The 13712-nt window shown below is 46.7% G+C and overlaps 1 protein-coding gene across 1 annotated transcript in view; it reads left to right on the forward strand.

The window, feature by feature from the left end:
• The first annotated feature begins 259 nt into the window (after positions 1–259).
• LOC143474360 (forkhead box protein O6-like) overlaps positions 260–13712 on the forward strand; it is a 29331-nt gene continuing 15878 nt past the window's right edge. The window contains 1 exon segment of the mRNA XM_076971817.1: positions 260–1593. Coding sequence (XP_076827932.1) covers positions 1117–1593 — 477 coding nt within the window. The 5' untranslated portion in view covers positions 260–1116.

A 13712-nucleotide genomic window follows, 5' to 3' on the forward strand; every position in this document is an offset into this window, starting at 1 on the left:
ACCGTACGGTACGAATGCAAGATCTACATCACATTACACTTGATTGTAATTTTCTTAAAATTCATTGCAATTGCGCGCCATTCGGGTAGATTTCGGTCTACCTGGACACGCGTCTCCAGTGTGAACCCAAACGTCTCTGAAAACTTTTGTCATTTACTGTTCTGATTTATTTGGCGAAAATGCATATCACCAGTCGAAACAAGCATTTGCACAAAGCGCAAAGTGTCTCAATTGATCTCCGGCGTATAAATAGACAGGCTCTCGTTCAGCCTGCAGGCGGAGTGGATCCTTTCTGCGCTCCGGCCGATTATCTGAGGCGCGTTTACTGAACTCCGCATCGCAGGCGCGTCATTTTACAACCGGTGAGAGGGCTGAGCGCATCAGTGTATGAAAAGGGTTTGAACGAGCGGAATATAATCGCCAGGAAAACATGCTGCGGGCGACCATGCGTGAAATGATGAACATAACATGAAAAGGTGTCTGGAATATTTTGGGAGGATTTCCTTTATTTGAACCATGAAGTGTCACCATATATCAATAGGCTAATGATGCACGAGTGACTGTGTGCGTTACACTGTTCAGTTCGGGCTGAAGAATTTATTTTAAAGGATTTGCCGCTGTTTCGTGGAGATGACATGCTTAATTGGGGAGTTCTTTACTTTTGACGTTTTTCACAGCAAGATGGAACTTTTCCGAGCGTTTACGATACATTGCAACCTGGATGCTTTAGCTATCATCTGTTGCACCCGGCTTAATTAAAAGCACCATCATCTACACGTTGACAAGCCCCTCATCACTGACTGCTCTTGAATTGGACTGCCTGTGGAGCAGGACGCTTGTAAGATTTATTTGATGGTTGGTGATGCACATTTAGTCTAATAAAAATGCCGAAAAATGTTTCATTTGGTAAAACGATCGTTACACGTTGGATTCTGAGGCGGCGAGCTTTACATCCTAAATCATGTGTCTCCATGCTCCTCGGGTACCCTACCATATCAGCTATTCTTCCATTTAAATAGTAATAGTCGGCTGTCAGGTAGCGCGTTTTGGGGGGAACCATCTCACTTCACGGAATTACGCTTTGGTCAAATAGAAGAAGTACGCTCTTCAGCTTAGATGATGATGATGGAAGACGACGAACTGGAGGCGCATCAGGTTGATATCGACCCAGATTTCCAGCCACAAAGCCGGCCTCGTTCGTGCACCTGGCCGCTGCCTTGTCCAGACGACTTTCCCGAGGCGAAAGAGGTTAACGGAGGTCTTTCCGTCGTAAAGGTGGAAGCGGACAGCGTGACATCTTGTAGAGCTGGAAGAAAGAGCGTCACGTCCACGGAGTTGCAGCATCCGAGCGGCACCGGACCGGCGCGCCCGTGTTCGGCGGCGTCCGCGCTCGACGTGGCCGGCCAGCTGCGCAAAGCCAAGTCGTCTCGGCGGAACGCGTGGGGAAACCTGTCTTACGCGGACCTCATCACTCGTGCCATCGAAAGCACTCCCGAAAAAAGACTCACCTTGTCGCAGATATACGACTGGATGGTCCGATACGTACCTTATTTCAAGGATAAAGGAGACAGTAACAGCTCGGCGGGGTGGAAGGTAATAAACACGTGCGTGCGTCTGTGCATTTAGTCCTGGGCTGCTAATAAACACGTGAGGTGGTGTTGCGTTTAAACGTTTAAACATTGGTACATTCTACTTTACCAAGACTGCTTTTTGATTGTCCTAAAAGTTTAGTATATGTGATAGTGCGGCATTTAATAGTAATTCTTGCACATGTCGTCCGCTAATATAAGACTTATATTTCCATGACATGCACAAAAGACGAAATAATAAAAAAATAACGACTTGAAAGAGCAAAAGGTTTGAAAGAAACACGTAGGCTATCATGTAATCGATGTAAATCGAAATCATCCACATTACAACTGACATTGTTAAAGGATTTTGTAAAGGCATAAAATGAGACTGTTTAGCAAAAAAAAACGATTGAAAAGAATTGGAGAGTGCACTTTAGGCTGGTTAGTGTAACTGAGGGCATAAGCAACAGCTCTCCGAATGGTGCGTTGCTACAACAGTGCCATACAGACTTCGAGTGCATGGTCACCTGGGTAGGCTACTTCTGTTCACTCTCAGACTTCATCCCAAAACTCGACTCGGCTGTCAAAATGGGTAAACAGACTATTCTCATGTTGTAGATCACTGGATCACTATTCATCCTCTACTTCTATATCACATATATTCAACAGGGTGTGAGTTTTTAAATAGTTTCAGACATTCTGCATGGGTTTCCATTTTTCTAACAATAATAGCAGCAATTAAACATCCAAAATAATACACCCACAAATCATAATTGCAATACTGGTAGTAATGAATTAATAATTGTAATTAGTGGTGGTGCTACTACTTCTACTAGTACTACTATTACTAATAAAAATGGTTCTGATGAGGTCCTGCCTGTTCAGTGCTTACATGCTCTGACAATGAACATTTGGTGCAAAGCATGATGGGCCTGTTTTGGTTCCTGGGTTGTTGTGTGTAGGGATATTTAGCTTTTCCATTACTAAGTTAAGTGGCCAGACTTGCACCCGGCCTCTTTATACTCAATGGTCAGTACTGTTGGTTAGGCCATTCTGAAAATGTCCACGGATGGGAGACAAATGCACACTGAAGACCCCACCACGACCACAGCGCTGTGGTTCACCGCTTTGTGGGCTGCGGGGAAAAGGGCATAAAAACAAGTCTAGCAGTGCTCAGTGTTCTCCTGGCCTCCCCAGGCCTCCTCACTGGGGTTTTCCGTGCGTCTCCCTTGAGTGGGCCGTGCTGAGGTGTGTCTACAGGTGTCTGAGCTCCATTATCTCTTCACTGTGACACGACGTTGTGCTGCTCAACCACAGCGTGGCCCTGTATCTTTAGCGCCACTGTCCCAGTGTGGGCTTACGTAAGGCCAAATTAAGGGGTTTGACATGAGCACTGTTCATATACTAGTGCAGCAGTTCTGTTTCGGGGGCCTGTCCAGACACAGACTAAGCCCAGGTAATGAAGGTGATTAAGTGTGTTTTTAAAGGCATGCTGATGCACCTTTATAGCTCTGACCCCGTTTCCGGCATTCACAATGTAAACACACGCGTTGCTAACTCAAGGACATCTGACATATAGGCCAGAGAATAAGTGTCATGGAAACAGACAGTGCTAAAGGAGGTTGTGCTGCAAGGCATTTGAATGTGGCTTCTCTGTTGGGTAAGGTTTGTCAGCAAGGTGAGGTCTTCTCTGTTGGGTAAGGTCTGTCAGCAAGGGTGAGGTCTTCTCTGTTGGGTAAGGTCTGTCAGCAGGGTGAGGTCTTCTCTGTTGGGTAAGGTCTGTCAGCAGGGTGAGGTCTTCTCTGTTGGGTAAGGTCTGTCAGCAGGGTGAGGTCTTCTCTGTTGGGTAAGGTCTGTCAGCAAGGTGAGGTCTTCTCTGTTGGGTAAGGTCTGTCAGCAGGGTGAGGTCTTCTCTGTTGGGTAAGGTCTGTCAGCAGGGTGAGGTCTTCTCTGTTGGGTAAGGTCTGTCAGCAAGGTGAGGTCTTCTCTGTTGGGTAAGGTCTGTCAGCAGGGTGAGGTCTTCTCTGTTGGGTAAGGTCTGTCAGCAAGGTGAGGTCTTCTCTGTTGTGTAAGGTCTGTCAGCAAGGTGAGGTCTTTGTTGGGTAAGGTCTGTTAGCAAGGGTGAGGTCTTCTCTGTTGTGTAAGGTCTGTCAGCAGGGCTAGGTCTTCTGTTGGGTAAGGTATGTTAGCAAGGGTGAGGTCTTCTCTGTTGGGTAAGGTCTGTCAGCGAGGTTGATGTCTTCTCTGTTGGGTAAGGTCTGTCAGCAGGGTGAGGTCTTAGGGTATGTCAGTGGCCTTGGCCAACAGACTCCCTTAACAAAGGTTGTTGTGATGATTTCCTCATTGATGATTCATGAGGGATCTTCTGTCTTAAGCACCAGCAAATTCGTCTTTGGAGTCCCTCAGTTATTCGTGTCTCCTTAGGTGTTGAAATGCTGTTTGTGAACAATGAAATGCTGAAATGTGTAAAGTGAAATAATTTGGTTTAATTTGCTATATATACAAAGAAGAAGATTACAGAGTGCATAAATACGGTTTGGACTGAACTTTGCCTAATCTTTCTTGTGTAAATAACTGAGATTTGGTGCTTAAAATAAAACATGCTATACAAATAGAGATTACTGTTTCCTGTAAGCAGTGACAGCTATTTATGCCTGTTTATTTCTAAGAACAGCAAAAATCCCAAACCTCAGCTTAATTTTAATTACCTTCACACAAACCTGCACTGTTCTACTCTTGAGTATGTTCTCCAGTTAGGCAGGTCAGGTGCACGTACGTCTTCTGTTTGTGGTAGTGAATTTGTGTTGTGTTCTGTGTGTGTTGTGTCTGACTGACACTGCTGGGGTGGAGGTGTCAAGTTGTGTAGATGTGTGTGTAGGGGGAACCTTTGATCAGGATGACAGCATGCCACAGCAGCAAATTATTAGCTGTTCAAAGGACTTTGTTAATTTCTTTTGTATGTGTGTATAAGAACACATGTAAAGAAAAAGCCTCAGAAAAAGAAAATTTTTGTCTTTTATACTACTTGAAAGAATGCACTCAGATCAAGCTCTTTATTTTTATTTATTTATTTTCTCCGCAATTGGCTGTATTTACTTTTTTTTGAAAATATCTGAATTTATTGTATGAAGTCAGCGACTTTGTCTCTTATGTATGTGGGTCTTAAAAGGAAGAAAATGCATGTAAATAGATAGGTAGAGAGAGTGTCAACATCTAACTGTTGGCACCCCGATGCTAAGGGCTGTGAGGCAGGTCAGAGCGAGTGCCAGGCACTCAGTCAGACGCTCTAATCTGAAGTGACAAGAGTGTTATTTATAATGTGTCTGTAGGTAAAAGTCTAGGCCAGCGGGGCAGAGGGTCGGCAGCCTGCCACTCTGCACACGCCATGGAAGTGAGAGTGGGGGAGCCAGAGAGGATGAGAGACCAGGAGGAGAAGGCGGCACTGCAAAACACAAAAGTAGTTGAATCTTCACAATTCGGCATGCAGGCACTACACTATTGTTGCTGTAACTATTTGTAGACCATGCTTTCAAGGTGTAGCGTTCCTTTTGAACATGGTTATTTAGCACTCTGAAGTGCCTATGTGAATCCATGACCACTAGTAAGAAGGGTTTTTTTTAGGTACAGAAGATTGAAAGTCATCTGAGGCCTTTTCTGATCCATATTTTATAGCTGCTAGTGAGCACAGCTCAGGAGTGTTGGAGGTGAGCTCTCCTGGCCAGTGCGATTTCACAGGCCGCGTCACCCACTGGGCCACGGCTCTCTGGCGTTTCTACTGGTCTGCTCGATTATCCAGGGTGGTCCGTCTTTGCCTCCCATCACACACCATCCGCCTAATCCAGCTCAGCTGGGGCTCTGGGGGGGGGCGGCTGAGGTTAAGCGCCTCACGCAAGGGGGCAGTCTGCTGGCCAGATTGGACTCATCCAAGCCCAGTGGTCACACGCTGCTCGGTTTCCTCCCTGGTCTTCAAAGCCACACATGCTGCACAGATTACACGGGATGTCACAGGGCCGAGATTATTGCAGCTCTGTTGCTGCCAGAGGTGAAATCCGTGTTCACATCGAACTTGATCACAAATCCTTGTTCCCCGGTCAAAGGCTTACATCAATATTTGAGTTAATCATGCATATTTTATAGGTGAGCGATTTGACTGGATTAACGTTTCCCAGTCCTGGACCTTGAATACCTCCACTACACGTACACGCCTCACCCCCTAATTAACAGGCCCCTTCATAAGTTCAAAATGGGTGTTAGAGCAGTGAAAACAGTGGATTTGGAAACACTGGGCTCGATGACCACAAGTTGTATTTGTACAGTTTTCATAGACCTCACAGTTGTATAATTTTGGTCCTCTATGTGTGCATTGGCTATTCACTGAATGAGATATTAGAATTAGGCAGTCCTGTATAATACTTTGGAAAATAAATAGCAAGTCCACGGGTTCCCTGCGAATGCAGGCCAGGTCAGATCTGGTCCTGGTGGTGCTGGTTCATGTGCCTCATGGATCTGTGCACATCAGCTGTGATGCTATGTGGCATGTGTTGGTGCTCATGTATTCACTGTTGCATGGTTGCTGCTGTTTGGACAGATCCCACAGCACGTCTCTGTGTAGCCTCTTCCTGTCAGTATACTTTCAGATTCCCTGGATGCTCCGCCATGCTCCCCCAGAACACCCTCCCCCACCCCCCACCCCTCAAAAAAAAAAGAAATTCCCCACCACACACATGCCAGAGTCTCACCCTGTCCCTTGGAGTGGTGCCCTACCTTTGGGGGAACAGCCTGTTCTACATCTGTGTCATCTCTCTCTGTCGTTTTCTCAGAGACCAGACTGTTTTGCTGGGGTGTTTTTTTTCTTTTTTTCACCGGTCTAAAGCTTGACTCATATTGGCTGCAGGCGGGGGTGTGTCCTGGTGTTTTTGGTGTGTGTCCTCCATGCTAGTGCTCTTTTTCTGGCTCTCTGGATGGGACTTGGTGTGCCAGGACTTTATGAGCACACGGTGGGAGGAGTAGCAGACTCTCAGCGCCTGGCGGAGGGGGAGGGGCCACGGAGCGGGCAGACGGCACACACTGACCCAGCACTCTGAGAGAGGAATGGGTGTCCTGGCAAGGCATTGTCGTTTCTGCCCAATTTCATCGTATGCAGTGTTAAAATGTGTCTCTATTGTGTGCAAATTCCAAGAGACTCACAAGTAGAAGAATGCGGGGGCCAGCCAGATGGTGGTAAGCAGACCCCTGAGGTGTGATAGGCCCACAAAGCCATACGTATACAGGCCTCGGGTGCTGCTCGCCTCTCAGCACTTAACATTATTTTCCAAAGCTGCCCCACCTCCCCCCGGACACACACACACACACACACACACACACACACACACACACACACTCACTCACTCAGGCATGCTCTGTTTACATGGAGTGCTGGTGTGGGATGTGCAGGCACTGAGAGGCCAGAGAGGAAATTCCGTGGTGGTTGGGAGTGGTTTGGTTTGGAGAGATCTGCACGGTTATCCAGACCATCAATCAGAGCGTGGCGATTCCAAACGTCGGAGTCGGTTGCGTTTCGTAAGGAGCAGCAATGTCCTCGGAATAGATCTTCCTTTTCTGACCACTGGCAAGCTGGGCCTGCCTAAGGCCATCTTTTAAAAAGCCTCCAAGAGCAGGCGTCCTAATGGAGCTCAGGAAATGTATTCAACTGGACCTGAACCAAGGACAGGCTGTTCTGTCGCTGAAGGTCTACGAAATTATGTTGGACTCAATAAAGGCTTTATGTGCTCCTCAGAATATTTTCAGACTGCTGGTTGCTACTTTTAAATGTTGTGAGTCACCACATTTTTATGAAATATATGTGCATGAATCTACAGAAAATGAAGGCAGAGGGTTTATTATAAAGAACCATGAAAATAGCACAAACAAAGAAGCCGTTAAACACTACACAAGCGCGTCTGTTATGTGGCTCTACAGGGCTTGTGGGTAATGTGTACATTGTATTGTTTTCCTCCAAAGTGTATTGTTGTTATAGCATTTTTTAAAATATAGTGTTTATTGACAAGGTTGCAGTACAAAGTACTGTGACTGAGTATGTGAAATTGGCAATTATTTGTAGGAATCTCTGAATTACAGAAAAGTGTTTATTCAGATTGTTTTAGTACACAAACTGACCAAAAAATGGGTCTGTGATCTTTCTGCTCATCTAGTCAATGGATCTTGAAGGTTTCTTTTTTTGCGTTTGTGTGTATGTGCATTTGTATTCTGTGGATCTTGAAGGTTTCGTGTGAGTTTGTGCAATTCTGAGTCCATTAGTGCAAGTGTACATGTGGGAAAGACTGTGTGCGTGTGTGTGCACGCGCATGCCAGCATGTGTGAGTACATGTGCACGTCTGTCTATTTGTGTGCACGCGCATGCCTGCCTGTGTGTGCCTGTGTGCATTAGTGTCCATGCTTGTGTGTGTGTGTGCGTGTGTGTGTGTGTGTGCGTGTGTGTGTGCATGTGCGTGTGTGTTGATGGGCTCAGTGGGAGACTGGGTCCTGGGGGAATAACTCTCATTAATAATTCAGACGAGGCTCATTATCAAGGCAGTGCAGATTTCTCCCTGATTTCACCTTAATTGCAGGCAGCCTGCTCCACTCAGGCAGTCTGCAGTCACGCTGTGCTCCCCTGTTCTCTCCCTCTCTTTCCTCTCTCTGTCTGCCACACAGGCATAGAATAAAATTATATATATATATATATATATATATATATATATATATATATATATATATATATATATATATACACATTTTTTTTGTTCCTGAACCTTGCTTGGATTTCAAATGAAACAATGATATTGAACAAGGACAATGAGGTCAAATTGGAGAATATGTTTCTATGTAGTGTGAAGCACATTAGAAACACTTTTGATATGTAATCTGTCAGGTCCAGGTAACTGTACACAATTTTTCAAAAAACCTCATGTTATCTTATGTTTGGGACTTTGGTTGTAGTGCTTTGTAGTCGAAGACTCTCTGCATTCTTAGCACGGCTCCAGTGATATGATTCATTTGGCCGGCCAAGAAGATTCCACTTTTTGGCCCTGTTAAAACTTCATGGTCACTTTAGTTATGTGTTACAGTCCATCAGCCCGAAGCAAAAGCTGAAGGACCCTCCTCCAAGGCTTTGGAGTCGTGGTCTGAGCAGTTACGATGGTTCTGTGTACTTCAGAAGTCAACGTGCTGCTCCTGTCAGCAGTCACATTATCATTAAAGACATCTGATCTGGTCCCCTTGGCTACGCTTAACCTTGACATTACATTTTACAAATAAGATGGTACACTTTAAGTAATGAGTACTTAATGGTACTTCTATGTGGCACTTCTATGTGGTACCAGTTAATTGATGTTCATTCAGTTCATAAGAATGTTTCCTTGGACCTAACATGCTTTTAAGTGCACTTTATTTAGCAAATCTGAAGGGCTTTCATGGTCATTTTCTAGTGTGCCCACAAACACTATTGGTTTATTCTTCTTGCCACCCTAGTTGTCTTTGGCATGTCTTCACCTATATCCTGGAGAATGTTCTTTCATTCGTTCAACCCCTTCCCTCATTGAGATCATACTGCCCTCCGAGGTCCTCAGTTGGTTGCCTGGTTGCTCTTGCATATAGTCCTTCATCTTAAAATGCACTGGAGTTGACTTGATAACATTTTCTGTCAAAGGTATCTACATATATAGCACACTTATAACATTTTAACTTAAACCACATTCATGAATGTTCATTTGTATCCATGAATTATTCATGGCTTATGTTATGCTAATGCTTGAATTTGACAGTCTTGATGTTTTAGCTATGTCTCTGGTTTTTTCGGATGTGTCAGTGTCATTATACCCCGTTTCACTGGCATTGATGTTTCTATCAACGTGCATAGAGTCCAGATGCAAACACTACATATAGCATCACCTCCAGACCGCTTGCTAGCTCTATTGTGTGTGAACCAGTGATGCAATCACACAGCTGGTTAAGAAACACCTGAACAGCCAACTGTTCAACTACACACAGTCTCCTAAAATAGAGGCACTGTTATTTAAAAAAGGAAATGTAATTCAAAATGGCTCAATCATCATAGCTATATACATTTCAGGTAAAGCTGACATTGTCCTCTTAGTTGTTGTTTCATTGAATATACATTGTGCTGTAGTGCAGAGCCAAAAGTACAAAGACCGTCACAGACCAACAGAGTATGTTAATCCCTGACCTGTACTGTTACATGCATGCAATGTAGTCTGCATGGAAACCATATAACGAAAGTGGCTTTGCTCCATAAGGACTGTGCTACCTAAGACGACTGCTTCCCCCAGCATGTGCCGGCTGTCTCACAGCTCAAGCCCACACATGTAGCGTGCAGTGTATTTCTGTGTACCTGTCACAAGTTGGCATTTCAGTTAGATTATTTAAAGTAATCACAGCTTGTTTCTGGACTCGTCTCCTCACAGAGACGAAATGATGAAATGACTCCATTCTTCTATTCTCAGGCTCCCACAAGGCGCTAATCAGTCCAGCTACTCATGTAGTTGTGCAATTATGTGCCATGGAAATCCATAATCTTCTTCCTCCACTGCATTCCTCATGCCTCCGCCATTGTGCAAGCCACCTCCGAGTGCCACCACCGAACCCTGGGGCATTCCAAGTTGGGTCTCAGCGGGTGCGGTTCTACCAAAACTCAAATTCCTCATTCATTACAAGCGATATCACTGCACATTCTCAGAGCACGTCTCCATTTGGGGTCTGGTTAATTATCACCACACTTCCACGAACTCCGGGGTAGCGGTGAGTTAGTGTGGAAATATGAGAGCGCGAGTGGGGCGCGCGGCATCTGGTCGGCACGCTTCTGGGAGCGTGCTGCCATGTGTGAGGACTGATCCTGGGTCAGCCGTGCCGCTTTGGTTCGCGGGCCACCAGCCAGCGCTGACTGATGGCTGGTCATGTGCCTTTCCCACGGGGCCGGAAGGTGATGGAAACCTTGGAGAGCAGTGAACCTCACGCAGCTCTTCGTTCTCTCACGATGGTTCACACGGGCTCGAGAAGACCAGGGTGTATACGAGGGGCCGCTCTAGCGCTGCGTTCCTGGAAAATCCCAGAAGGGCTGGTCTCAGTGCAGGTTTGAATCACTCTGGGCTTCACCCAGTCACTATGTGCTAAGCAGTCTGACTGACCCAGAACCAGTGCTTCTCAGCCCCTGGGCTGCAGGTGCAGGATTGGGAGAGCTAGATGAGGTGTGACATCTTAGTGGCAGCGTCGGCAGTAGCTGGGAAGCTGAGGGAGACATGTTGACTGTTGTTCGTAGGAGAATTGTTTCACCTCGTAACATTCCGAGTCTTTTTCTGGGTCTTACACCAGGATTTAGAGAAATACAGTTCAGGGCCACTGCTGACTGGTCAGAAGATTTGTAGTCCACACCTGACCTACATAAGGGTCGTCTGTCTTTAGCAAAAAGATTACAGTTGCTGCCTCTGCGTGGCATATTGTGTGAAACACACCTGTACTTCTATATTGAAGAGGTGTGAAACCAAACAAAGGTGATCAGGAACAAATGCAGAGACGAAAGAAATTGCCAAACATATAGGGACAATATTTCCATATCCTGAACAACAACTGGGCTTCAACAAGCCAAATTACACACGCAAAACAGCGCATGTCTAAAGATGCTGACGTCGTGCCTGGCTTCTCTGGGGGCCGCCGAAAGTGTCCTTACCCATGAAGTCACAAAGCCGCAAATGCCATTTTCATAGCCTGCTGTCTGAATGCTGTCTGGGGCTGACACGTTGGTTGCATGAGGCACGTGGCCATTTATTGTGGATGGCGGTGAGGAAAAGAATGGTGAATTACAGGAAGGTGACAGAATCCAGGCAGTGATGGACCATGCTGGGAATGGTTGCTAGGTACTGTACTGACAAATGAGAGCAGGTGTTTTTTTGGTCCATTATGTGACAATTAATTAGTTCTGCTTTATCGCTCCTTATTTCATCTTCTTGGACTGAGGAGGTGGTGATGAAATTGTGGTGATCTCGGTCCATTCCCTGTTGAAAATGTGTAAAAGTTCTTGACCCTATTTATTTATAATGTGTTCCGTTTAAAATAAAATTTTAGCACATTAAGTAGAAAGGCATTTCTGTCAGTGCTACATAAACATCACCTTTGAATACTAACTAAAATACAGATAATTACCAACCATATGTTATTATTAGATTTAATAAATAATGAATTTCAGCCTGATATTTTATGTGCATGGATTTCAGTGTTACCAACATTTCTGCTTGAATAATAACACACCTACATTTCTACTTTTCTAGCAGAAATGTCCAGTCAGTCTCCAGACTGAAACTGCCCTGCCCGTGATGTTGCTGACAGTGGGCACATATCCTTAGGGCAGGAATATTTAACCGGACTAGTGGTTTGGGACAACATCATGCGGTAAAGGCACTATGTGAACATAATAGGAGCTGGTGTGAGGCTTTGGGAGTGGGCTGGCTTGTGGCCTTAGGAGGTGTGTTGTGGAAGTCACTACTGTGGTTCCTGTGTTCTTCAGGTCTGCCTCCCTACGGCTTTAACAGGGCTACTGTTTGGTAGGAGTGTGTTGGCTCGACAGCAGGTCAGTATGCACGTAGGGGGTTTGGGGCTGCGATGGCTGTGATTCTGCTGGTGGAGATGTGGTAGTCCTGAGTGGATTTGTGTGTCAATTTGATGAAAGTAGGTCAAGACCAGAGCTTGTGTGTTTAGTATTCCATCCATGTGAGTTCTGAATTCTGAGGCGGCAGATAGCCCTGCATGAACCCGCGTGGTCTGCTTCTCCCTCTGTTCATCTGCCCCGTCTCCTTCGCTCTCTCCTCCTTCTGCCCCTTCTCTCTCTTCTTCTGCTCCCACTGTCCCAGGCTTCTTCTCTCTGTTTCTTGCCCAGTCTCTTTCTGCATCAACATCATCAGAAAACTCTATAATCTATAAATCCCGACTCATCCATCAATCCACCCCCCCCCCCTCTCTCTCTCTCCCTCAGTCTTTGTTTCCCAGTCTCATTCAGATGCTCTCTCTGTCGCTCCATGCTGCGTGCTGTTTAGTGCGCTCAGCCTAGCGACCCTTGACCCTCGCAGTGCTGCTCCTGTCTGGCTGTGAGGACACCTCTCCCAGGAGTCACGCGTACCGACAGCGGCTCTCAGTCAGGCACGTTTACAGCTCCTGACAGGGAGCACAGAGGTTCCTGCTCTCGTTCTTGCTGGCTTGCTCTTTCTCTCCTACTCCACCTCCGCCTCCCTCTCTCTCCCCCGGCCCCTGAGACTCACCCTGGCTGATGTCTTGATCTGGGATCTCGGTGGCCAGGGCTGAGCAGCGGTAGCAGGAGCTGGCGTGTGCGGCAGGCCGGAGGAGGCAGGAGGAGGCCGACGGAGGCTGGCGGAGGCCGGTGGAGGCCACTGATTCGCTGTGGCTTCCGGCGCTCGACAAAGGTCAGAACAGGGAGCCCGTTGCTGCTCGGCCTGGACCTGTGCTCCGAACTGAGGGGAGTGGGGCTGGAGAACGGGGGGCTGGAAAACTGGGGGCTGGAGAACTGGGGGCTGGTCACGGCTGCGGTATTGATCCCGCCATGCTGAAGGAGAAAGGGAGAGAGGTGGAGCGGTAGAGGTGGGGCGGGAAAGAGAGGGGGGGGGGGGGGGGGGAGATCTCAGTTGCACTTCAACTACTCTGCACACTTCAACTCAAGTGTGTGTCCATTAGAGCACTCCCACCACACACACACGCACACGCACACACACACACACATGCACACAGAGTTACAACTGCAAACTTTCATGTAACATTCCCTTAGCTGCTCACTCGATGCGTACGTTTCCACCAGACATCCAGATTGCTGAGCTTCCGGACTACATTAATAATTAGACGAATGCAATAGCTTCTGAAAAAAATGCCCCTCAATTAAGCCAGAGACGGGTGGCTTGGGTGATGTTTCAGGCCTGTGGGGAGGAGGGGTATTTTGGGAATGCACACTGTCCATTATGTAGAGCCCGACCTGAGTAGGGCCTGGTGCACTCACACAGTGTTGGGCTATTTTCCTCACTTCAGTAATCAGCTCTGTGAAGTTTTCTGCCCTCATGAGCTGCTCAGACATCACAGCGGTCCAATGGG

Source organism: Brachyhypopomus gauderio, chromosome 13 (assembly GCF_052324685.1).
Source record: "Brachyhypopomus gauderio isolate BG-103 chromosome 13, BGAUD_0.2, whole genome shotgun sequence".
NCBI lineage: Eukaryota > Metazoa > Chordata > Actinopteri > Gymnotiformes > Hypopomidae > Brachyhypopomus > Brachyhypopomus gauderio.